This window comes from Vipera ursinii (genome assembly GCF_947247035.1).
Source record: "Vipera ursinii genome assembly, chromosome: 4".
NCBI classification, from domain to species: Eukaryota; Metazoa; Chordata; class Lepidosauria; order Squamata; family Viperidae; genus Vipera; species Vipera ursinii.
In genome coordinates this window covers 24,288,279-24,315,760 of record NC_139514.1, presented here as the reverse complement: position 1 = coordinate 24,315,760, position 27,482 = coordinate 24,288,279, and the positions used below count along the sequence as shown (strand labels likewise).

Genomic DNA, 27,482 nt, shown 5'->3' with positions numbered 1-27,482 from the left:
TCCTTGCGTAGACCGTCAGAACTACAAAAACGCATGCGCGAAGCTAAGGAAGCCACCATTTTGGAAGGAGGCGGTTTGAAGTTGTATTGGTTCGGATTTGTTTTCGTGAGGGAGCGTGGCCGTCCCCGCTGGAGCCCCGGAATGCTTGGCGAGCGAGTAGCCGCCTTGTTTTGAGGTTAGTCTGCAGATGCGGATAGAAAGTTTCTTTTGGAAGAGCGATGCGAAATAGTAGTGCTGAGGAAGCCTCTGAATTGCGCAACTTGAGGGCGAACTGGAGTGGGCAGATGCTGTTTTCTGTGTGACGTGTGTTTACGGAGAATAAAGCCGCCGGCCTTGGCCTGCCTGGGCCTCTTGGACTACAGCCATCATTGCTCTCATTCGCTTTGCCGTGGGTGGTGAAACTTGTAGTCCAGAATCTATGAGTGGGAGAAAGTGGATGCAAGCCCTACAGAGGGGCTCTGCTTTGAGTTGTCACACGTTGAATAAGGCTATTGAGGTGTAGGATTGACATGCCCAATGATGTTGGGACACCGGATGCATAAAAAGGGGAAGCATAGATAGCTGCCATCCCAAAATCCGGATCATGAGTCTTAGGTAGCACATGGGACCTTGAAGAAAAGGGCAAAGCTAAAGCGATATGACTTGGGATCTTAATACCGAAGTGGCAAGGGCTTACTTTATTTTGAAGGTTGCTGTTGTGTGTTTTCAAAATAAGCTTCAACCATTTTGTTGTTGTTTGACCTCAATTTATTCACAGTTTCGTTTTTCCAAAGCAATTGAAAGTTAAAACAAGTAGCAAATGTGTAATAGTGTATGCTGTCGCTGAAATATAAAACACCTTGATGCCAAAAACATTTTGTAAACTGAAGAATGTTTTACCCTTAGGCTCCTTTTCACAATCTCATTAATTTGACCATAACATTCTTTTATTATTTAGAAAGCTTATTAGAAAAAAAATAGGTTGGTTTCAATGGATATATCCTCAATTCAGCATGCTTAGCTTCAATCATTGCATGAGTAATATGTGGTCAAAACATGAAACATATTTGATATAATATTTTATTTTATTTATATATATTTTATTGTTTTCAAGATGCTTCATGCTGTGTGTAAGCCAAGATACTTTGAAAATCAGGATGTCTCAGTAGCTGAACCCTCTTCTAAAAGGATGAAATCTACAGAAGAGTCTTATGGTAAATCCTATGATGGATTACAAACACTTCATGAGGAAATACATATTAAAAAAAACCATTCTGGCTTTATTCCATTGTCGTTATCTGACGATGATGAAGAAGAGAAGGAGGAAAAAGAGAGAGAGAAAAATGCAGAAGTGTTAAAATCATTTAACCGAGTATCTCCTGGTCAAACACCAAGTTCCACAGAATGTTCAAGTTTAATAAACAAAAGTGAAATTAAAGGAAATGATTATTCTTTTGTTACTGACAACAGTAATGTAACTCATAATGGAGATAATGTCATTAATGAACATAAGAATAAAGGGGAGATGGAATTGTACAGCACAAGCAAAGCATTTATTGGGCCCATTTATAAAAATGAAAGTAACCGTGAACATAAACGAAAGCAAAAGTATATTGAAAACAATTGCTCAAAGAGATCGAATACTTTTACTGGTAGAAATTCTCAGAAAGAAATAGTGCAAGCTAACTTCTGTGATATGCCAAAAATAGAAGATGAATTGTCACAGTTCTACAGGGAAATTGATCAGCTTGAAAGTAATGAAAATTGTCTGGATACTCATTTACAGGGGACAGAAGCAAATTCACCTCATCCACCTCTGGACTGTAAATCAAATCAAGTAATTTATTTAAAGTCTCAAGAATTATCTCATAAGACATTACTTAAGAGTAATGAGGGACATTGTTTTTATAATGAATCAAGTGGTTATAAAACTGGCAAATACTTTTGTAGTGATACAAGTGGTCACAGAATTGGCATGGAACAAAGTGAACATGGGAGAAATGCATGGGAAACCAAACAGCCATGTAATAAACAAGATTCTAGATTCTGGAATGATTTTGTACCTCAGTTTAGGCATAGTGGGCCACAGACCCATCCATTTGTAATACCTTACAACCCACCACATCAATTTACTGCTCAATTTAATTTTCATGACTCTAATTTTTCATCACTTTGTTCAGATGGTTTCAATTCTTCAAATACAGAATTTAAAGAAAATTACAGAAACAGTTCAGAATTTGATCAAAGTAATCCATACAGTGATCACTCCAATATTCATAGTATGCATACAATCAGAAATGAATGTAATGTACCTGATGGATACATGTTTAATGATTTCTGTGAAACTCAAGCGAATTGGAAAAACACTAAAGCTCACAATTTTGAGGAGTCAAATAAAGTTCCCCAACAGCATCTTCAGGACAAATATGTGTTTAAAAAGCGGCTTTTAATATTAAGAGGACTTCCAGGCTCTGGAAAGACAACCTTATCTCAGTAAGTGAAACATGAATTTATTTTAAGAATAAAATACAAGTAATTTATATCATATACTTCCTTTTCTATAATGCTGCTTCCTATTAATCTCTTCCCCATCTACTTATTCCTTCTGTCTCCAGAACTTTGTTGTTAGTATTAGTTTTACATAACTTTTAATTTCTAGCTAAGAAAATGGGCCTTTGGATGTACAATTACTGGATTCTACAAAAGGTGTTTCTGAATCTTATCTGTAAATCATGATTTATTATTAGACTAATTTTAATGATTGTTTCTTTCATTAATTAGAATATTCTGTAAAATTTGGGAATAATTTGAATTAATATAGCTGTAAATATGTTTTAATGTAATTAGCATGCATTCTTTTAATGGTATGTTTAGGGAAACAGATAAAAGCATTTTGGTTGAAATACAAGTAACTGAGCTAGTTGGTTTCTAAAATGTTTTAGAAATAAGACCATTTTTGGGAGCTGGTTAGAAATGTTTCTATTAATAATTTTTAATATCACAGTATTTTAGCTTATTCTACATGACACATGTATTTATCTGAATTTAAACTATTAATGTATGTACATTGGCTGTTTATTGCAGTGTTTTTCAACCACTGTTCCGCGGCACACTAATGTGCCGCGAGATGTTGCCTGGTGTGCCGTGGGAAAAATTGAAAAGTAATTATAAAATACTTTCTTTGTGTTTATTTGATTCCTATTCAAGAGAATTACTTTATATATAGTCAATATAGGCACAGAGTTAAATTTTTTAACATTTTCTTATGGTGGAGTGCCTCGTGATTTTTTTCATGAAACAAGTGTGCCTTTGCCCAAAAAAGGTTGAAAAACACTGGTTTATTGGTTATCATTATGCAGCCTAAATCTAAATTGATGCATGGATAAAAGGATCCTTCTGAATAATGCTGATTGGTACATTTTAAAGTAATTTTACTCTTAAAATCAACATAAATAATACCTGTTAGTTTAGCAACAGTAGAAAATAATTATTAGTATTCTTTAGGATAGCTTTTTTCCATCACATGAAACTGAAAGATAAGACAGCATAAATATATAATCAAGTAATTAACTTATCTGATATGGAAGTGAATAGATTCTTCTTGTGAAATATTATTTATGAATGGCTTATTTTTCTGGAAAAAAATAGGAAAGGTAGTAAAAATTAGATTTGGGAACTGTCATAGTATTAAGGTGTGTGCCAAAAATGTATTGGAAATGTTTTACTAAAATTTCAGTGTAAGATTTTCTGGTTTTCAAAACCAACATTTGGCTATGTAGTAATAGACTTTCTTTTTATTCCTTTGGCAGCATTCTTCTTGGTCAGAGTTGTAATGGCACTGTATTCAGTACTGATGATTACTTCCATCAGATCAATGGATGTTGGACCTATAATGTTTCTCAGCTTGGTGCTGCTCATGAGTGGAATCAAAATCGAGGTGTGAAAATATATTAACGTAGAAACATTTACAATGAAATATGCACTTAAATTAGTAATATAAATCTCTGACAGTTTGTGACAGATTCATTGGTATATGCAGTAATATCCACATAAATAGCAGGGAATTTGAACTTTTAGCATGGTTCCTTACTATTTTTCTCTTTTATGGAAAGTTTTGGTAAATGGAAACTGCCTTGTGCCTGTCTTCTTTATAATATAGACAAATCTAGGATGTTAAGAGTAAAGGCAAACCAAGTTAAACTTACTACTTTTTTGCAGATTGTACTTTCTAAACATGATCTATAATTTTCTGTATGAACAATCACGTGACCATTCATATATAAATGCAGATTTGGGGCATCTTTGGATATTAATGGGAAAGCTGAGACAATCAATGTAGATGATAACATTATACAGAAAATGTAATGGCTATCAAAATATTTTGCTAGATCTTATGAAATTAGAAAATGTTACAAGAAAGATTGCAGATATCTAATACTACATATATTAGCAGTAAGAATTGTATTTGCCCAATATTGGAAAAATGAAAACTTACCAACTGAAGAAGTACTAGTTAAGAAAATTTAGAGTGTGCAGAAATGGATAGATTGACTTTAAAGATTAAAGAGAAAGAAGACTCTGTATTTTAGAACATGGGATAATTTCTATCAGTGGCTAGAAAAATGAGAGAGAAAGGAACGTGATATGTAATTTTGAATATACGTTAGAAAGGCTATTGAGTGAGTAATTAACATTTGTTTATGATAATTAATTATCTATTACTGTTAGTTAAATACATGTACCCAGACACTATGCTGTTTGCTAAATTTTGAAAATGTTTTTGGGGAAAACCCCAATCCTAATCCTGACCCCACCTTATCCCTAACCCTATAAAAACTAATAAAATCTATATATTAAAAATGTTTATGATACTAATTATAGTCTTCAGAACTTAAGATGAGCTAAATTAAGCCAGTGACTAGTCTAGTCTAGCATTCTGTGCCAGTGCATAATCAACAGATATTCAAACAAGAACAGGGAGATGATAGGCCTCTTCAACTTTTATTTTCTTAGGAGGTTTTCAAATATTAATTATTTGCCATTTATCTAATTGAATTGTTTGTATTGCAGCAAAAGAAGCAATAGATCTAGGAAGATCCCCAATTATTATAGACAACACAAATACACAAGCCTGGGAAATGAAGCCTTATGTAAAAGCGGTAAATAAAGCAGCCATTTTTAATGGAGATTCACTTTCTGTCTTAATATATAAATCTAATTTCTGTAAATGTATGAAACATTTTTGTCATACATTTTATCATGTGTTACCTATGTCTTATTATGATCTATATAAATATCAATAAAACTTGAAACTTTTACTGTTAAATGTGCTGACATTGAAGTACAATCTTATACATGTCTTAAAATAAATCCCATTATACATAATAGGACTTATTTCCAAGTTAGTATAAAAAGTATCATTTCATGTTCCTTTTGTAACTATAGTTCTTGTTTGCTTAGGCTCTAGAAAAAGGCTACCATGTGGAATTCCATGAACCAGATACATGGTGGAAGTTTAATCCCGAAGAATTAGAAAAGTAAGACTTAAATTATATTTCACTCATTTGAAAAAAAATGTACGAGACTTCCATCTAATACTTCACTCATTTCCATTATTGTCCCTAAATATGCAACTTGAAACGTTTGAAAATTTTTGTATAAACTTAAAATTATCTTTGTCCCTGCTCCAAGACTAATTTCTTTTCTAGGCTTTGTGAAATAGAACCACACGCTGTGCTTTCACTTGGATATTTTATTAATTTTTAATTAATACATAGGAAATTGGGAGGTTTTAATACATTTATTTTATATGAAAAACATCCACAATTCATATTTGAGGCAGACATAATGCTACTTTTTTGAAGATTTTTTATGTTAAAAATCACTGCTCGATTGCTATTTTTCCACTTAAGTGTATATCGGTCCTTGCAATCTTTTTTTGAGGAACACAGACTGAAGGCATTCTAATAGGTACTCCAAGATGATCAGATTTTTATCTCTTTAAATTTTGTTTGTTTTATAGGAGGAATAAACATGGGGTCAGTCGTGAGAAGATTGGGCAAATGCTGGAAAGATATGAATATCAAATCTCAATACCCATTGTCATGAATTCAGTGCTTCCTTTTCATAAAACTTCAGAAAGACCATATTTACAAAGAAGACAGAGGTGGGGAGACTGTTCAGTCTCTTGGAATACTTTTAATGTATCACATAAACAAGGATATATTTAAGGTCAATTTTCTTTATCAATAATAGGCTGCAATATACACAATTAGAGTTAAACCTATTGAAAAGACTTAATTCCTTGTTGATCTGTTTTAAATATTCAGTTAATTTCTTTTGTGACTAAAATAGGTTTAATGCAGATTAAATATCTTGGAATTATTTATAAAAATGTAAATGTTTAATATTAAAGTGTTAAATACTTTCACATTTTATATTTGTACTAATCTTGATTTTACTGAAACTTGCGATAATGCAGATACATTAATCACTGATTTTTAGTGCAACATTTTACTTATACTGCAAACTGCTGAGCAGTTTCTTTTTCTCAATAGAATATCATGAATTTTTAATAAACAAATAACAGTAGGGTAACTTTTAATACAGGAATTACATTAGAACTATTCTTTTTTCTGCTTTTAGAAGCATTTCAAGTTCTGCATATCTATTGATAACATGTAATTATGAAGCTTATTAATCAAACATTAACATTCAGCTGAAGTTCTTATGTTCCTGTACAGAATTTTATCTGCAAGCTGTAAGTTGCAAAATGGTGGCAAAACTCTGCAGTTAAAATCTGTGACTGAATATCAGCATGCAGCATGTGGTTTGTATTCTTACAAATCGGTTTTCACATAGAATTATCAAATTCTAAATCCATGCTATTATGGTATGTTAAATGTTGTGCCTTTTGATATGGGTGCGTAGTTTTCTTACAAAAGAATGAATACGTTCAAATACGTTGAAAATGTGAAGCTGACATTAGTTACACCTTATTACATTTGGTTAGGATTATAATATATACAATATCCAGTTCATATGTTTGTGGCTGAATTCACAGAAGGTCTTTGTGCTAATGCCATGTAATAAATTGGATGCCTCTTTTCTTTTTGCATGGTTTTGTACTACTGCTTCAGCAATCCAGTCTCAGTGAAATTAATATTACACCAGGCTCCGTTTCTTCATGGGAACCTTTGGAAGTTAAAGAGTAGCATGCCCTGTATAAAACGTTCCTATAGGTTATTAAGAACTACTAGTAGAAATAATTTGGCCTTCATGACTAGATTTTTTTTAAAAAAATAAACTTATGCAGTGCCTAATAGCCATGCTCAGTGATGAAATCTGAAATAATAAAGACATTTATTAAAGCAGCAGCCTGAAATACAATTTAAAAACACTCTTCCATACTATTTCTACATAATCAGATTATTAATAGAAACATTCATCTCTCATGTCTAGGCCAACATGTTGTTTATGAATCTACTGAATCTTATAGAAAACTTTACATATTGTATTGCATTCACCAGGATATCCACATGATGGGATAGTGGTTCCATTATACTTTGCCCTTTTAACAGTGAATTCAAATGTAGAGTAGGTAGATCATTCTACACCTAAAGAACTCTTATGACAACTTCACCCTCAGGTCACCCTCACCCTCAACTTCCAAATGTTCACCAAGGACCATGTTAGCTGAGAAGGAAAAATGAAATCAACACATCTGTAGGGCACCCAGATTGAGGAAAGTTACCTCATAATGTGGATAGAATATTTACTAGTCAATACTGTAGCTAAATGATTTTTTTTAACCGTCATATTCGAGAACCCCAAATCTCCTTAACTACATGGTAATAATATCTGGCAATATTATATACTGAAGTGCAGTTTTTATTATCTTTTTTTCTACAACTCTACTTTTTCTACTTTTTATTATTTATTATAAGTTTATACAAACATAGTTTTCTGTGTCATGTGTTTCTTTTTCTTTGAAAAGATAAACACATGGAGGATTGAAGCATCATGCAAATGAGACTCGAAGTCCAGATTTAATTCTGGATATTAATTTGTGTGTGTCCTAATCTTTAATGTATTGCAAAATATGCATGTAAATACTACTAAATAGAAATAATTAATATTTTGGATAATTTACTGTTAATTTGTGCCATTGCCATTTCCTTTTTTTAAGTAGAAGAGGTTCTTATAAAAATTTAGTTCAGTAAGTTTAATATATTAAATTTTGCATTTAACAATGTGTGCTTATAACTATTAATTGGTAAGTTAGTAAGTTAATAATACACATTTTGTCATTAGTAATATGAGAATATTGCCTTTGTTCACCTCAGCATAATTATGTAGCTGATCATGATATACAGAAACCTAGGGAGATAAATTTGAGGCAAAGATTCAGGAACTATTACCTAAACAAAAAGGGCAAAAGCATTCCTTATGACTAAAAAGGTAATATTAAGAAGAAACTCGGGTTGGCTCGTTCTTGACTTACTGGGGAGCAAGGGGAGGACACACACTATCAAATTTGCAAGATTCTGTTGCTATACTCGTATCTCAATAAAATATCTCTCTAGTATTACGTACTGTGTTTTCTGATCTGGTCTACCACAAATGCCCGATTGGATATGCAGGTGGCTTTTCCTTTCAGGAGTAGACATTATTTGTCCCCAATTAATTTGTACTTGTTCCTTTTAGCAGACAATGAGCTCCATTTTTTCTATTTTTGTATTGATCATCATCTTGTTCCCACAAAAGTGAAACAAGCATATGAACAAGCAAGGCAAGTCTTTATGTCAGTTTGAACGGATTGGATTCCAGCTTTAAAAAAAAAGAGTATATCCCAGTGCATATGAGGGAGTTGGTTTGGGGAAGCTCACAAGGCACAATTTGGTTCTCAATACTATTTAACAGTACTACCTGTGGATATTAGGTGTTTGGGGACTGGGTATCATCAATACGTTGATAACATTTGAGTTCTTCTCTATAACATCAGAAACAAGAAACTGAGTTGTGATTTGAAACTGGTATCTGAGTGTATTAAGGAAATAGATGAGGGCCAGTAAATTGAGGTTGACTCTTGCAAGAAGACCTTGTGGGAGTTAAGAACTTACCTGTGGGTTTGCCTTCATTTAAGCAGCAGATAGCTTGGAAGTCTTTCTAGGCTCATGATCATCAGTTACGACACAATAATTTATGTCATCCGGGGAGCTTGTAACTTTTAATTATACATCAGCTCCCGCTCCCTTTCCAGCATAGGTTAGTTTAGCCTTAATTGTTCACACTCTGGTGGATTACTGTAATATTCTGTGTATGGTACTATCACTGATTTTATTCTAGAAGCAATTGCTAGTTTAATCAGTGGGATAATTTACAGTGGTTTCCAATTAGTTATTGAGATAGGTTAAAGGTTTTGCTTTTGACGTAAGCTATTTGGAAGCACATATCTGATGGACATAATCAAGGAAGATCTTCCTGCATGTACTAAAAACAACATTCTCTTACAGTTATTTTACAGGTGGCCCTTCCCTGCAAATTTGTAAGGACCTACTGTTACACCTTTTTTTATACCTGTTGATAACTTGGCTTTGCTTCCAATATTTCACTGACTGAATGTTGTATTAATGTATTATTTTTGTTTTCCTTCTTTTTATAATTAATGTTACTTTTATATTGTTTTAGTTTTGTGGCTGTACAATATATACATATTTTTAATATTATGCACTTTATAACCTAATCCTACAGGTAACAACAATACGTATATTTGCAAATTGAAATACTTAATAATATAATGCAATTAAAGTTTAATGTATTTTTAAAGTTAAACTTTAGTTTATGTTAATCTTGCCTATCTAAAATATGATGTATACAGGTAGTTCTTGAAATAATGGAGCTTGGCCATTATATTTTCATGTGGCAATGGCCTTGTGAAGCATCTTATTTAATGATCCTCCCGTACCTGCTCTCCCCAATGAATCATTAAACAAATGTGTGGGTCATTAAATGAAGCATGGGGTGCCTTAGAGCAGAGTTCCCCAACCTTTCTGGCTTGGCGGCCCGGAAGGAAAGGGAGCAGCAGGGAAATCTGCACGTATGCAGCTGTGTACATGCATGCGGTAACAGGCGTGCACGTGACGGTGCTAGTGTGCGTACACATATGCAAGTGGGCCACACACCCCCACAGTGTGTACTGGCTCGTGTGCATGTGCAAATGGGGCTGCTAATACCCACACGGTGCTGCTACCACGAGTGGGGGGCTCACCAACTATTCCCGAGACTTGGTAGCCAACAGGCCACGGCCCGGTACCGACCCGTGGATCATAGGTTGGGGACCCTTGCCTTAGAAGTGAGGGATGCCCTGGGTGACCTAGCACGGAAATCCGCCTGCCTTGTCCGGCTCTCCGAAGGCCACCGCACCCCATGAGACACCCCTTGCACCACTTCCCCCACCTTGGATCCCCAAAGGCCTTTTCCCTGTTGCTCCTAGGTGGGAAAGAAAGTGCCTCAGTGAAAACTTCAAAGGACCCTCCTCTTCCCTCCCTCCCCATAAAACTTCACAAAATGAACCAGATGGCCAGCATTTCCAATACCATCTGGTGCCCCAGCAGCAAAGAAGGAGTGATGGCATATATGAAGTTTGTGACTTCTATGGATAAAAAAAAGGGGAGTCCCAAATGTGCACTGGGAAAGTTGAGGTGCACAAAATGGATGGGAGGAAAGGCAACAGAAAACATGAGTAGCTCCTGTTGGCTTCCTGCACAGTCAAGCTTTTTGTAAATTGCAGATGTGCATGCGTGCATCCAATTATGTTTTTTGTAAAAGCAGATGCATACTAATGCTTCTAGGAAAGATTTTGCGAACGGTGAGTTTTGCTGAAAAGATCAAGGTTATGCCACCTATACTATCAAGGTTATGCCACACTGGAGCAGGCCTAAAAATACAGCACTTTAATTTGCAGCACTATGACCAGGAGGGAGCTGATAGGGGAGGGAAAGGTCTCCAGGGACCTGATGGGGGGTGGAGATAAGGAAGATGGTCCTGCAATGTCCCTGTGGTCAATCGTAAGGACGAATAACCACAGGGGTCCTGCAGCAGTCATAACTTCAGGACTGGCTCTGCATTTTGCCATAATTTTGAACAGTTATTAAGTGACCATCATAATTCAAGGACTACCTGTAATTTAGTGTAAAAACTTTAAAAAGGAAACATTAAAAAGGAAATAAAGCAATAGATAAAATAACTAATTGTACAAGAATCAATACGTATTTTTAAAAATGGAATTGTGGCAGATCTAAGGCAGGAAGAAGCCACTTTTAATTTCTATTTGTTTATTCATTTTGTTGGGGGAGGGAACTTTGTCTTTTTAAAAAAATTCCGCTTCTGGGAGGTGGTTGTGGAAGTGGTCCTGATGATCTGAAAAACAGACAGTGCCAAGTTACACTACTCATTTAGGAAGCAGAAATCAAATGCAAAGGTTTAGCATGCAGCTTAGTAATACTACCTGTGAAAAATATATTAGAAAAGATTGTTACAGACTGAGAGAACAGTGAAATATGACTGCAAAAGACAAACATAATTTTAGGAAACATATTTTATTCTGTTTTAGTCAGACCCTGCCTTGAGTTCTGGGCACACTTTAAGAAACGATATTAAATAACTTCCATCCAATCTCCAACCTTTGTTTTTAGGGAAGATTATGCACTCAGCTTCAAAATAGCCTGGATTAAGTGATCTGGTTCTGGATCTTTTTCAGTCAGGGTTCAGATTGTCTTACAGCATTGAGAAGGCATTGGTGGCAATGGTGAATGATCTGTGAAGAGCTTGGGAAGGGATGGGGCATCCATTCTGACTTTCCTGTACCTTCCACCAGCTTTTGATACTGTTGATCATGGTATCCTTCTTATTGGTTCTAGGAGCTGGGAGTGGGAGGCACTGTTGGGAATAGTTTTCTTTCCTCTAACCAGTTTCTATCAGTTGGTGGGGCAGCATGGGTTGAGTGCTAGTACCCTGTAATAAGGGGAACCTCAGTGCTTAAGTTCCCACAGAGAGGGCCTCCTCAGGGTGCCACCGATCAGAGAATGTCGATTGGTGGCCCCCAGGGGGAGATCCTTCTCTGTGGGCGCTCTGGAACTATGGAATCAGTTACCGGTAGAGCTCCGGATGGCGCCCGATCTTCGCTCCTTTCGTCGCGATCTCAAGACGTTTTTGTTTGTACAAGCCGGCCTAGCCTGATGGGGGATTGGTGGGGTTTTTTATTTTTGTATTCTTAATATTATCTTTGGGGTTTTATAATTGTAATACCATATATACTTGAGTATAAGCCGACTCGAGTATAAGCCGAGACCCCCAATTTCACCCCCAAAAACTGGAAAAAGTTATTGACTCGAGTATAAGCCGATCCGCTGTTCTGCAAGCCTCTGCCGCCAGCAGAGGCTCGATCCGCCATTTTGCAAGCCTGAATACACAGGAATACCCTGTGTGGCCGCGGCTCTCGGGGAAGCCCTGGCTGTCCGCTTCCTCGCTCCACGCTGCCATTCGGGGCCCGCGCGTTCCCCGGGCAAATCGCGGCGCCCAGCAGGCGAGGAAACACGCCCGCTCCAGTCGCCCCCCCCTTCCCTCAGGAGACGCGAAGCAAGTGACCGCCCGGAGCTTACCGAGGACCTGCGCGCGGCCAAGGCTTCGGTGCTTCCAGGATCGCGCGCACCTCTCCCAAGCTGCCGCCGTCCGGAGACCTGCCGAAGTTTGGGGAGGTGCGCGCGCACCTCCCCAAACCTCCCCAAATGTCGGCAGGTCTCCGGACCTCCGTGCCCTGCCTGCCTGCTTCTTTCCGCAGCGGAAAGAAGCAGGCAGGCAGGGCGTGGAGGAACGGAGACCTGCCGACGTTTGGGGAGGTTTGGGCGCCTCCCCAAACGTCGGAAGGTCTCCGTTCCTCCTGCCGATGTTTGGGGAGGTTTGGGCGCCTCCCCAAACGTCGGAAGGTCTCCGTTCCTCTGCGCAGACCTGCCGACGTTTGGGGAGGTTTGGGCGCCTCCCCAAACCTCCCCAAACGTCGGAAGGTCTCCGTTCCTCCTGCCGACGTTTGGGGAGGTTTGGGCGCCTCCCCAAACGTCGGCAGGTCTCCGTTCCTCCGCGCAGACCTGCCGACGTTTGGGGAGGTTTGGGCGCCTCCCCAAACCTCCCCAAACGTCGGCAGGTCTCCGTTCCTCCTGCCGACGTTTGGGGAGGTTTGGGCGCCTCCCCAAACGTCGGCAGGTCTCCGTTCCTCCGCGCAGACCTGCCGACGTTTGGGGAGGTTTGGGCACCTCCCCAAACATCGGCAGGAGGAACGGAGACCTGCCGACGTTTGGGGAGGTTTGGGGAGGCGCCCAAACCTCCCCAAACGTTGGCAGGTCTCCGTTCCTCCGCGCCCTGCCTGCCTGCTTCTTTCCGCTGCGGAAAGAAGCAGGCAGGCAAGGCGCGGAGGTCCGGAGACCTGCCGATGTTTGGGGAGGTTTGGGGAGGTGCGCGCGCACCTCCCCAAACCTCCCCAAACTTCGGCAGGTCTCCGGATGGCGGTGGCTTGGGAGAGGTGCGCGCGATCCCGGAAGCATCAAAGCCTCGGCCGCGCACAAGTCCTCGGTAAGTTTTTTTGTTGACTGGAGTATAAGCCGAAGTGGAATTTTTCAGCCCAAAAAGTGGGCTGAAAAATTCGGCTTATACTCAAGTATATACGGTATATCAATTGTTTTAAAATCGGGCAATTATTTAATTTCCTTTTAATATTTGTAATTTTGTATTTTATTCTTGCCCTGTGAACCGCCCTGAGTCCTCAGGGAGAAGGGCGGTATAGAAATATTATTAAATTAAATTAAATTAAATTAAATTCTTACTCCACCTTATATGAGACTGGGAGAGGTTATCCAGTGGCACAGGGTGCATTATCAGTATACTGATACCTAGCTATACATCACCCCTGATTGGCCAAATATTATTAACCAGTGTTGGTCCAATACCTGAAGGCTGTAAGGATTTGGATCAGGAGGACCTGATTTTTGCCTCAACCCTAGCAAGAGACTATGTTTTTGGTCCTCTTTGACACTTGGTGGGGTAGCCCCCACCTGAACAGATGCACAACTTTGGGATCATCCTAGTTTGTGGCTCTTGCTTGAGCAGATGGTAACTATGGCTGGGAGAGCTTTTGCACAGATCCATTTTGGATGCCAATTGCACCATACATGGATCAGGAGGCTTTGCTCACTGGTAACTTCCTAGTGGATTTCCATGATTACAGATGGCTGCCTTTGAAGACAATTTGGAACTTATAACTAGTTCAGAACTGGCTCAGCATGCAGTTCTGGGTGCTCTTTGACGGGTCCAACCCCCAGTCTGTTGACCAGTACCGGGTCTCACCATATCAGCAACCGGGCCACACAAACAAGCAAACCCCTATCCACGGGATGCAGGCAGCACAAAGCCATACACCCTCTGGTCCACGGAAAAATCTCTCCATTGAACCAGTCCCTGATGCCCAAAAGGTTGGGGACTTCTGCTCTATGATACATTCACATTACACCCCTGTTTTGTGAGCAGCACTAGCTTCCACTTTCTGTTATCGTGCCAGAAATGGCATGTGCCGTGGCATGAAACCAGGTTATTTGTGAGACCACTTTTCATCTACCCTCTGAATAGCCATGAAGAGCTGATTCTTTCAAGAGCATTGGGGTAGCATGAGGTTTTATCCCAGCAGGGTTGCTTCTTCATGTGTGGGATAGAGTTGTCCAAGATCATTGTGAGTTTTACTGAATTTTTGTTTAGTTCTGATTGTTTGGGTTTGGGGGAGGGTGTTTTTACCGATTTGTGAGCTGACCAGGGTTGTGATTGTGGGGTTTTAGTTTGGATTCCTATTCAGTAAATCATGGTAAAATAATCAAATAGTGATGGAACACATTTCACTCAACCATAGTCAAGATTTGAATTTTGGGGGTTTTGCACTAGACCATGTACTTGATTTTTGCATTGGTTTGTTAAGAATTTAAAATTAAGCTGCCTGAGAGAACAGTCGGGTCTTGTAAGACTCTCAGGAACATAATCAGGATGGGAGTTAAGGATAACAAAATAGATAAGCTTAAAGGTGTTAGACACTCATCTTTTCAAATAACATAAACATTTTTCAATTTAGCTTTCAAAAATCTCAGTTCTCTTTGAACCAATTATTGCATCTCTTGTATTTATGTATGTATGTATGTATTAAATTTGTATGCTGGCCATCTCACTAAGAGGTGACCCTAGGCAGCTCAAGTAAAAAGAGATAAAACACTAAAATAATAAATATCAATGTTAAATTACCTATTAATATTACATAGAAGGGAACAAAATAATTTTTAATTTAAGGTTTTTTTTTTCTTTTGAGGATATATACTATGACCTACAGTGGGACAAAAAAGTATTTAGTTAGCCACCAATTGTGCAAGTTCTCCCACTTAAAAAGATGAGAGAGGCCTGTAATTTTCATCATAGGTATACCTCAACTATGAGACAAAATGGGGGGAAAGAATCCAGGAAATCACATTGTAGGATTTCTAATGAATTAATTCGCACATTCCTCGGTAAAAATAAGTATTTGGTCACCTACAAACAAACAAGATTTCTGGCTCTCACAGACCTGTAACTTCTTTAAGAGGCTCCTCTGTCCTCCACTCGTTACCTGTATGAATGGCACCTGGTTGAACTTGTTATCAGTATAAAAGACACCAGTCCACAACCTCAAACAGTCACACTCCAAACTCCACTATGGCCAAGACCAAAGAGCCATCGAAGGACACCAGAAACAAAATTGTAGACCTGCACCATGCTGGGAAGACTGAATTTGCAATAGGCAAGCAGCTTGGTGTGAAGAAATCAGCTGTGGGAACAATTATTAGAAAATTGAAGACATACAAGACCACTGATAATCTCCCTCGTTCTGGGGCTCCACACAAGATCTCACCCCGTGGGGTCAAAATGATCACAAGAATGGTGAGCAAAATCCCAGAACCACATGGGGGGACCTAGTGAATGACCTGCAGAGAGCTGGGACCAAAGTAACAAAGGCTACCATCAGTAACACACTACGCCGCCAGGGACTCAAATCCTGCAGTGCCAGACATGCCCCCCCTGCTTAAGCCAGTACATGTCCGGGCCCGTCTGAAGTTTGCTAGAGAGCATTTGGATGATCCAGAACAGGATTGGGAGAATGTCATATGGTCAGATGAAACCAAAGTAGAACTTTTTGGTAAAAACTCGTGTTTGGAGGAGAAAGAATGCTCAGTTGCATCCAAAGAACACCATACCTACTGTGAAGCATGGGGGGTGGAAACATCATGCTTTGGGGCTGTTTTTCTGCAAAGGGACCAGGATGAATGATCCATGTAAAGGAAAGAATGAATGGGGCCATGTATCGTGAGATTTTGAGTGAAAACCTCCTTCCATCAGCAAGGGCATTGAAGATGAAACATGGCTGGGTCTTTCAGCATGACAATGATCCCAAACACACCGCCCAGGCAATGAAGGAGTGGCTTTGTAAGAAGCATTTCAAGGTCCTGGAGTGGCCTAGCCAGTCTCCAGATCTCAACCCCATGGAAAACCTTTGGAGGGAGTTGAAAGTCCATGTTGCCTAGTGACAGCTCCAAAACATCACTGCTCTAGAGGAGATCTGCATGGAGGAATGGGCCAAAATACCAGCAACAGTGTGTGCAAACCTTGTGAAGACTTACAGAAAACGTTTGACCTCTGTCATTGCCAACAAAGGGTATATAACAAAGTATTGAGATGAACTTTTGTTATTGACTAAATATTTATTTTCCACCATAATTTGCAAATAAATTCGTTAGAAATCCTACAATGTGATTTCCTGGATTCTTTCCCCCCATTTTGTCTCTCATATTTGAGGTATACCTATGATGAAAATTACAGGCCTCTCTCATCTTTTTAAGTGGGAGAACTTGCACAATTGGTGGCTGACTAAATACTTTTTTGTCCCACTGTATATATACTGTACATATGGCAGTAAAGAAAACAAACCTAAGTGATTGTAGATAATAAGTAATTTATATAACAGTGATTAATATGATCAAGGTATGTCCCCTACCAATAAATATGATTTTTAGTCACAGTGATTAATAATGCAATCCTATATATGTTCATTCAGAACTCAGTCCCATGATATTTATTAAGAGGAGGTTAATCTAACACAGACATGTCAAACACAAGGCCCAGGGGCCAGATCCGGCCCACAAAGTGGTTTCATGCGGCCCGCGAAGCCATCCTGGAAACAGTGAGGGAACAGCCCCCACTGCCTTGGCCCTGGCCCAGAGACCCTCCTTCTGCCAGAGACCCTCAGATCTGTCCCACTCCTGCCCAGGCCCCCATAGGCACCCTTGATGTGAACGATGTAGAGCTGACCATGCCCACCCAGTAGGCCATACACACTCTAGCCACGCCCACCCAGTAGGCCACGCCCACCCTGGCCATACCCACCCGGCCCCTTGAGGGCAACCGCAATGCTGATGCGGCCCTCAATGAAATTGAGTTTGACACCCCTGATCTAACATAAATATTAGGCTTTAATATTGCCAATACCCACCACGTGTAATACGGTGTTTTGGATTTTCAGCAGTGAGAAAAAATGCAATTAACATATGTGGCAGAATAAGGTGCTAAGAAATGCCCTTCTTCCTGCTACCATTATAAATAGAAAATGCTAGTTTTGAATTACTTCCTACACAAAGAAACCCCATTGGGTCATCATTTCAGAGATATTTGCTTACCTAAACAGAGAAACAGAATGACCAAGGGTGGGCCAAGAAGCATTGGAATAAGACCGACTTCTGATTTCCTGCTGGCTTCCCATTGAGTTTCCTTGAGGGAATCTGGCAGGAAGCATCAGAGACCTTCCCTTCCCTTCCCTATCCTACCCAACAAGCAGGTAAGTGGCTGTTGTTTGGTGGGGAAGTGGGTGATTGCAAGACAGAAAGTTGAAAACAAGTAACCACAGCAGCAGCCCAACAATGCAACAGCAGCAAGAAGCATTGAAGCAGCCACAACTTTTAAAAATTCATTCCCTCAGCAGTCATGGGTCCCAGATTTTAGACACATTCTTCAAATTAGCCCATTTGAAGTCTCTTGGTTCAAAAATTGTTAATACGCTGTTTCATCTAGCTTAAAGTCATGATAGACAGTTTTAGTAATACATAATTTTTGGATCTATTCTTGGTATATATTTTCATATGACTGCGAATAGACTTGTAGGTTCTGTTGATGGGAGCTGGGCAGCTGATTAAAATCTTCATTTTGCTTTTCCCCAGAAAGACTATACACAGAGACACAAACACAGCCATAAACACCGTGTGTGTGATAGTTTAGCATATATACTGCAGTGTTTTATAGTGTACAAGAATTCTCTACTCTGACAAATCAAGTAGAAAAGTGAAAGTGGGAATAAATACAGAATTTACACTTAATTGACTGACGAACAGAAGAGCCATGCTAGATGAGATCTAATGCCAATCTCTCAACATTTCTATTCCATAATATCCATGCTCAAGTTCAGTTATGGAATTCTTTATGAATGGATGCATAAATTAGCAAGTTGATGTCAGCTAACATGTGCTCCATTTAGGGATTACCCATAAACAATTTGAGAATAAGATGAGGTGAGGTGAAATAATATTAATAAAAACATTATAACATGTTAGAGGATGAAAGTGATGACCACTTTCAGTTTTAAAACCAACTTGATTATATTGTCCCAATTTATGTATTTTATGTATCTTTTCAGGGCCAAACATCATTTCAAAATGGCACATGAGTAAAACTAGGAAATGAGCTAAACAATGTAAATTAACATTTTTTTTCTCCAGACAGAAATCCACTTTAATGTAAATGATATTCTATGGATTTTACTAGAGTTTAAAGATATGGATGATTACCATACTATATTTCAGTTAAAAGCAGATTGGAACAGTTTGATCTTTGATACCTATTTTTAAAATACCCATCTTACACACTACATCTTACATCTTGTAAGAGTACCATGATTAAATCATAATCAGAGGATGTTTTTCTTTTGTCTTCCGTAACTAGAAAAAAGTCATGACGTCTATATAATTAAGTTACAACATGAATACATCTTTTGTACTAATGTTATTCTTCTGGTTAGAAATGCCTTCTCATGTAATAAAAAAAAATTATGATAGGAATGTTTCATGCTGGTGAACTGTATGCATATCATGCCAGCACAACAACCTATTCTGTTTCTAAGCTTGATTATCAGTACATTCTGCTCTTGCTATCTAAGATTTAAGTACAATATTTTCTGTGGAACTTCTGAATATTTAGAAAAATGCTGTGAATCTGTTCTTTGGCATGATTAAAGTTGGATCACTCCATAGCTGTCTTAAGAGAATGTTCCATGGGTTATATGATTAGTCATTACATGTATGCCTGCATTAAGAGCATTCTTAATAATTTTTTCATATTTAGTTCTTTATTCTATTTAGGGAACTGGTTGTAAAGAGGAAACACAGATTACACAAGATAAAACAAAAAAAGAAACGAAGGAAGAACAGAAAAATGAAAAATGCTATTACATCAGTGGAGACAAAATCAGATGAACACTTAATTCCAAGTGATGGGGATTTATCACGAAGTGAGCAAGAAAATTCAGAAGACAATGGACAATCAGAATTAGTGACTGGCCATCTAAATGAAGCTAAAATTGATAGTGAGAATGGCTCAACGAAGTATCATTTACAGCTTTTTGAATTGCAAAAAAAGGAAATCCTCGATTCTGTTGTGGTAAATCCAGTGTCTTTAAAGAAGTCATTAAAAGCAGATATTACTGAAGATGTGTCAATATCAATTACTCTAAATGATAATATAGCTGGCCAATTATCCAACTGTCATTTATCAAATCGGATCAAAAACATATCGCTTGCAGAATGTGACAGTAATACTTTAGATCATAATCAAAATTCATTTCAACAATCAGATCAAAATGATGCAAGAAAAAATACTCTATTGACTGATAAAGAAAACAAAAATACATATGCTGAATATACATATGACTTGATCCAAGGAAACCAAATGTTAAGCAATGAAGAGGAAAAAACTCTTCCACATCCACGTGGGACTTCAAAAAGTAATGAAATTAATTCCTGGGCTTTCTTTTCCTTTGATTTGGCTGATGAACAATTTCAGACCAAGACAGAGAAAAATGAATCCTGTTTGACTTTGCCTGAGGATGTATCTAAAATCATGTTTGAGCAAAGACCAAAAAAGATCAAAAGACCTAAGAAGATGATTTCAGAAGCAACAACAGAAATAACTGATTATAATTCTAGCAAAGAATTAGTAAAAGAAAGCAGTGAAAGACTCCTGCATGAAAATAACAATACAACAATTACCTCTTTGTCATTATTGCTGATGGAAAATAAGATATGTGATAATTCTAGTGAATTTGTCAGAGATGGTGGAAGGAATGCCAGTTTCACAACTGATGATTGTATATTAGCTTTACCAAAGAAAAAAGAGAAATACAAAAGGATCTTCAAATTGGCCCCAAACTTTGATTTACCAAGGCATATTCCTCCTAAAAAGAATCAGAAAGTGCTAAACAATATAAATGCAGTAACGAAGAAAGAAGACATTTCAAATGAAAAAACTATAGAAAAGAACAAGCAATTCTGTGAACTTCGAGCATCTAATTACAAAGCAGTAGTTGAATTTTCTGATTTTGATGTGGAACTTCCCTTACACAATGGTTCCAATCAACTTGCAGATGAATCTGTGAATATTTCAACAAAAGAATCTGATATTCCAATTCATATATGTACTTTTGCTTCATGTAAAGCTCCCTCACCAAGTGAACAAGATTTTTTTGAATTTGATGAAACAATAGAAATTAAAGAAAAGAAAAAGATATCTCCAGCTATTTCAACTACCCAGCCAGATATTTTACATTCAGTTAAACGAATTACTGAATGCCTTACAAACACCATGGCTGAATCATTTGAAAATATGGAAGTGATTAATGAAAGTGAACAAACAGTGAATTCTCAGATCAAAGATGTTCAAGATTCCCCATATACAAAATACAATTTGGAACTTCCTTTATCACTAAGATTTGTACTTCAACTAGTAGAACTTTTTGGTTTTCCAGGAGTTCCATTAGGTAATTATAAGTTAAAATAAAGTTGAGAAAAATGTAGAATTTCATATAATTGAATTTTTAAAAAGAATTTAGTAATTTAAACTTTAGCATGCATTTTAGCATCCATTGCCTTTTTATACAGAAATTAATTTTATTGCTTACTTTGCGGGTAAAAGTGCCAGGTTCAAAAAACTGAAAATCCCATTTTGATGTTAATGATTAGGCTACCCCTTCATGAACTAAGAGTAACCTCATAAAAATCATATGATTACTTTTTAGATTTCAGGCCAGCCAAATTTCAATTATGTGTATTTAATTATTTTGCATGTTTCTTATCATGTCCAGTAAATGGGCACATATTTTCCACATTTGCTTAAGCAATGCCATAGTTTTTGGTTTTCAAACATTTAGTTCAAGTGAGAAGATTGATATTTTAAAAGTATTCCAGCCCTCAATGACTTTTCTCTTTGGAGAATACTTTATAGGTAGGACTAATCAAACTATTCTGGGTGTGTTTTGCTTATAGGAATAATGTCAGAAAATCACTACAACAAATAGTTTTCATAGTTTTGTTTACAGATATTCTGGTCATATGATTGTACTATTCAAATTGTTACCACACTGACAACAGATTAATTTTGTCAAGTTAGCAATGCTGGAATTTTTAAATGAGACTTAGATTTTTTCCATGTAGCTTTACAAAGGATAGTACACAATATCACCTCTAGCTTATTAATCTTTTTATAATAAATGTAAATACTATAACCCATCTCATGTCATGTTGCTACAACATATAGACTGTGAAAATTAACCCATTGTATTGAATCAATCTTTGGCTTCTACTATAAAATACAACTTATTACAGTTGGATCAACTGCTCCTTAGCTGAAAAGATCAGAGTGAAAACACCTACTACTACTGAGATGCCATCTTGCAATTGCCTAACTCAACTTTTTTGGCCCAGTGAGCAGCAACATTCAAAGTCACAGCTGAACTCTGATCTAGCTGCAGGCCATTCTGTCTGACAATAATCCCCATTTTAAATCTTAAAAAACAGTTCCCAAATGAGTTCATCATTTCATCCAAAGTGGAATAGTAATAGCAGCAACTGGTCTATAAAAGCAACTGAGCCAAGTTCATGATCACCATTAATGTAACCCTATTCTTGCTATTGAGGTGAATTGTGGTTGTTCTTTCCAATCTATTACCTAAGATGAAAGGGCTCATAGAGCCTTAAAAACCAATTATCTCTGTCTAAAGGAAACTGCCAGAAGAACTCAAAATGTTTGTTTTAGAATGGAATATGCTGCCCACTTCCAAATGGTTCTGGTGGCTTCCAAAAAAACCAACAACCCCTAAACATAAAAAAAATCACACACACAATATCTCAAATAATTTTTAAAAAATGTTCTAGCTTTCATTTCATTCAACACCAGACCCAATTGTAAGTTAATAAGCCTTAATTAAAAAAGTGATATGTGCAAGTATGAATCAAGCTTTAATAGCTCAGTTACCTTGCACATTCAATGTATGCATTAATTCTAGCATCATAATTAAATAACTAATGTGCTCTTAGGCTAGTGCCACCTGCAATCAAATGACCATCACATCTATGTAATGTAAACTTTCAAACCTATGTGCAGGTTAAAGATACCTTGTGTGATCTTGTTTTGTAGATACTTTATTACCAGATGATTATGTAGTTCCTCTTGACTGGGCAATATCAAAGGAGATTTATCTACAGTGGAAGACATCTGTGGAGGTATGGCCATTACCAGGGGCGAAAAGAAGCAAGGCCTCTTTAAGGAAAAGGTGGAAGACTCAGGATCAGAAAAAGGAAAGAAGGCGAGATTGTCAGAATACAAGCTAACTTGAGGGCTAATCCACATGGAGCCCCATTTCCATCTGTCCTGTTTGCCATCATTCACTCCCTAGAGACTAAAATGGACAATGTGAAATTTGAGCGGGCCACGAACAAGGAGTATATATCAGAGGTGGTGACCCTTTGAGAGCTGTATGCAACGAAATTTCATTTTGATGTATGCCGATTGGTGTACATTCAAAGTGACAATAAAGTTATCATTATCATTATCATTATTACTCCCCCTGTATATTATACAAAATAATTGATGGATGTTAGTCATCTGTAAATTATTCCTAGTAATTTATGCAATGATAGATACACAGTAGTTGTTAGACAATAGCAATAGCACTTAGACTTATATACAGCTTCAAAGTGCTTTACAGCCCTTTCCAAGCAGTTTACAGAGTTAGCATATTGCCCCTAACAATCTGGGTCCTCATTTTACTGATTTCAGAAGGATGGAAGGCTGGGTCAACCTTCAGCTGGTCAGGATCCAAGGGAGTGAACTGGCAATGTGAGCAAAGTTAGTCTGCAATACTGCATTCTAACCACCGTGCCACCACAGCTCAGGACAAAATGGATATGATGTTGGAAAAAGCATTGCTTGTTCCTTCTGTCAGGTCCTACCTTGCTAAAGAATGGGGTTTTCTTTCCTGTGGATAGAAGAAATTTACGATACATATAGCATTTTTCTTTATATGTTATTGCAGAAGAAACAGGAAAATAACCTATTGAAAGAGAATTCCTTGCTTGGTGAGTACAATTTTTTTACTTTTTATCTGATTTATAACCAGCAACAAAATGTGTCATAATACAACATTGTAATAAGGTAAAAGTGGCGATACTGCACAAATGCGTAGAGCTAAGTAAACATGCAACCATAGATTGATGCTGGGAACTGGGGAACCAGTCCTGGTCCTTCTGGTGAAAGATCCTGACCAGCACATAAACAAAGGCATGTAAAATCCTTACGCTGTTTAATACTCTCTTTATCTGTAGTTGCTGCAACTGCTGTCCAGGATTCAAATAAGTAGAGTCAAGAAAGAAAATCTTCAGAAATAAACTCAGAGATGCATTTGGAAGAACCATCTTAACTCTGAAAACAATGTTTCAAGCTACATAATCCAAGCAATAATGCTAGCCTCTCTGAAATTTTATTTTAAACAACTTTTTTTTGCAGAAAGGTAATTTCTTCCTGTGTTTTGATTCTGTTAGCTCAAGGCTTTGACCCATTCTGAATATGAAATTCATAGACTGAACCCCCATAGAGTGGTTGCTTCTGGTTTTCCTATATAGTCTGTTGTTGAAGTGAACTTTGCATTGTAGAAGAAATGAGGGGGGATAAAGAAAAAAGAAAAGGAATGAAACGGAATGGTTTTAGAATATTAACAAGAAAAGTAGCTTTACCAATAGAAGATTAATATTATTACTGTGACAATAGCAGGCTCCTATATTTTTTAAAAGCCGTAATTGCTGAAGATGTGTACTATTTAATATTGATGAATAGCCATAGTTGAGTGTGAAAATCCTCTAGCCTCTTGCCACTCTGTTAAAGAGGACCATTGTATTGCCTTAGTTTTTGATTCTTCCATCTCTAGGCTATTTGTCCTCTCTAGGCTATTTCTAACCAAATTGTGCCACAACTCCCTTTACAACAGCATTGTGCAATCTTTTCCAGGACAAGAGCACCTCTAACTTATCAGTGGCATATCAGAGGCTGTATGTGAAAAGTAGATAATATGAAAAAGAGTAGGTGAATGTGGCATGGAATCTAAATTGGGTTAATTTAATTTACATTTTATTGTAATTTAAATTAATTATATTCTGTTAATAGGGTTATTTCCTATGTCAGGGGTAGGCAACCTCAGCTCTTTTATGACTCATGGACTTCAACTCCCAGAATTCCTGAGTCAGCTATGTCCTTCAAAATCTCACACAGATGTCTTTCCTTACCTTCAAATTCCTCCATGACCATCCTTTTCATCTCTTTATTCATACAGGTAGTCCTCACTTAATGACTAGTTGCTTAATTTTTGACAGACACCATCCCCATCAAAAGGCACTAATGATCCAGGTTCAAATTCTAACAGTTGCCGCCCCCAGTCACATGATTGCATTTTTGGCACTTGGCAACTGGTCCACAGGGTGGGATAGTTTCCCTTTCCTCTCTCCACAGGGGGGGAAATACTTTGGGCAGCTTATACATGTAGAAAAAAATAATTAGAAGAGAGGTTTAGATCTCACCCAGTCTCTTCTGCACTGCTTTGTAGGTGCCTGGAGGTAAGTGTGACTTCGGCTATCTGCAGCCTAGTAACAAGCCATATTGCTATGGCTGGTCTTTCGTCCGCTGGTTTGAAAGGCTGCACTGGATCAAACGGAAGAGCTACCGCTCTGCAGCGATCCAGCAGGGATCCCCTGCTTGCTGGTTGCCCCTACAGGGCAACTTTTGACCCTTTCCAGGGTCCCCCAGCAATGCGAAATCAGACGTGGAAGACGAGCTCGCCTTCCAAGCGTCTGCAGCGGCCTCGTCAGCAAACCGGAAGTCAAGTTCTTGCATAACTTTAAAATGCCTAATTAACACTCTCTAAATATTTTTATTTGTGATCAGAGCATAATATTTGGCTATTAGTTAAGCTATTCTGTGCAAAGCAGATGCAAGAAAGGTAATTATCCAGAGGGAAAGGTTATTTAACAAAACTACCATTATAATAATGTGGAGAAATGCATTAATTGGTAAGTTAAAAATAGCTAATTTTTTGTTTGCAACTGAAACATAAAATTATACATAAGCCCTAATAAAATGTCAATTTTATTTAATTGTAATTGTTAATATATGAATTATAGTTTGAGTGGATGAGATAGTTGTAATACTTAGGTTTGATCTTTCACTAGTTTTTATATTATTATTATTATTATTATTATTATTATTATTATTATTATTTTACAGAATGTTCTTGCTTTTTGGCTTTCCCTGGGGTGGTCTGAAATTAACAACCATCTATAATAAAAATAAACCACAAGAATCAGCAAAAGTACAAAGCATCAAACTTTTTGAATCCATATCTGAGTCATCTGCTGCTTTTGAATTTCATGTTCAAATAAAATCATGAAGAGTGATTGTCATTATTAAATGGACAAAATTAAATAAAGTGGCTTCAGCTGTGTAAGTCGTGTATTTATGACCCCCCCCCCAAATTAAGCGATATAATATCATAGACTTGGAAAGCACATGCAGGCCCTCAAGTCTATCCTCCAGGTGAGTCATATCTAGCCTAAGATCTCTATGCAGCCTCTTCCTGAACATATCCAATGAGAGAAATTCCTCCCTATAAATTACTATGTAATTTCTGCTAATATTTAACTGGAATCCACTTGCCGTTATAGTAAAACCATTATTCTATGTCCTGCACACTGGAACAAGAAAAATTATAATTGTCTTCTATGTGACACCCCTTTAGTGCTAGAAGGGTATTCTATGCCTGTTAATAAGCATTTCACAAAGCTAAACAGACATGTCCTCATATACCTTAGTTTCTAATCCCATAATTATCCTTATTGCTTTTCTTTCTATCTCTTGATTTCTCTGAATCCTTCTTAAAATGTGCTATACAGAACTGGACATCATACCGAAGGTAGGACAGAGCTGAATTATTTATTTCTATTCTTTCTAAACTATATTCCCATTATTTTAATCTATGAGTATGACAAGTGGTACAATAAAAACCGACACCCATGTAGACAGACAAATAGAACTGCAACTTGATGGGCATTTAGTTGTAGTTTGCTTTCAGGTTAAATAGTGCATAGTGATTTGTTCTGGTACAATGCAAGTATATAAAGAGATAAGTGGCGACTTCATTAAAAGAGCAATAATTAAGGAAACAGATGGTAGAGGACAGGAAGGCCTGGAGGAACATTGTCCATAGGGTTGCGATGGGTCAGACACGACTTCGCAGCTAACAACAACAACAAGGAAACAGAGAGAGAGGGGAAGAGGAGAAGGGGGAAAGTAGTAGTAGCTGTAGTAGTTAAATAATACTGGGTAACCAGTAATATTTAACAACTGGGGGGGGGGGAAAGTAAAATAACCAAAGTAGTACAGAAAAATAAAAAAGACTGGCAAACTAAACAATACTATAAATAAATGCAGAAATTTGTTGTATTTGTTTAAAATTGTTCATAATCAAGTAGTTCTTTGAATAAATGTGAAGCAAAATACAATAAACCCTTGTGTCTAAAATATTCTACTGTCAAGAAAAGAGCCAACATGAGAACCTATAACTTAATATCTACAATTCTGATATTTATCATTCGGAAGTTGGATAGTAATATTTTAAAGAACTTTTCATCTCCAAAATAATTAGAAGAAATTACCAATTCTGCACAAGGATCTACTTAGAATAGAAGGGACCTTGGAGGTCTTCTAGTCCAGACCCTGTTCAAGCAAGAGAACCTCTACCATTT

The 27,482-nt window shown here is 37.5% G+C and overlaps 1 protein-coding gene across 2 annotated transcripts; it reads left to right on the top strand.

Moving 5' to 3' along the window:
* Window positions 1-44: 44 nt before the first annotated feature.
* LOC310640245 (uncharacterized protein) lies at window positions 45-26,185 on the top strand. 2 transcript variants are annotated; one of them, XM_083362429.1, is made up of 11 exons: window positions 45-175; window positions 1,094-2,472; window positions 3,789-3,916; window positions 5,050-5,138; window positions 5,440-5,516; window positions 6,002-6,145; window positions 19,503-21,175; window positions 22,831-22,916; window positions 23,729-23,771; window positions 24,018-24,202; window positions 25,966-26,185. In XM_083362429.1, exons 2-10 carry the CDS (start codon window positions 1,094-1,096, stop codon window positions 24,050-24,052), a joined length of 3,654 nt encoding a protein of 1,217 aa, XP_083218555.1. In that variant the 5' UTR covers window positions 45-175; the 3' UTR covers window positions 24,053-24,202; window positions 25,966-26,185. The 2 variants fall into 2 exon arrangements, with proteins under 2 accessions (XP_083218555.1, XP_083218554.1); XM_083362428.1 differs by having other exon boundaries at window positions 24,018-25,018.
* Window positions 26,186-27,482: the final 1,297 nt, after the last annotated feature.

Coding starts and splice junctions, on each gene's coding strand:
- LOC310640245 (XM_083362429.1), top strand. CDS start 1,094: ATGCTTCATGCTGTGTGTAAGCCAAGATACTTTGAAAATCAGGATGTC. Junction 2,473..3,788: donor GGAAAGACAACCTTATCTCA/GTAAGTGAAACA, acceptor TTCCTTTGGCAG/CATTCTTCTTGGTCAGAGTT. Junction 22,917..23,728: donor AGTGGAAGACATCTGTGGAG/GTATGGCCATTA, acceptor ATGTTATTGCAG/AAGAAACAGGAAAATAACCT.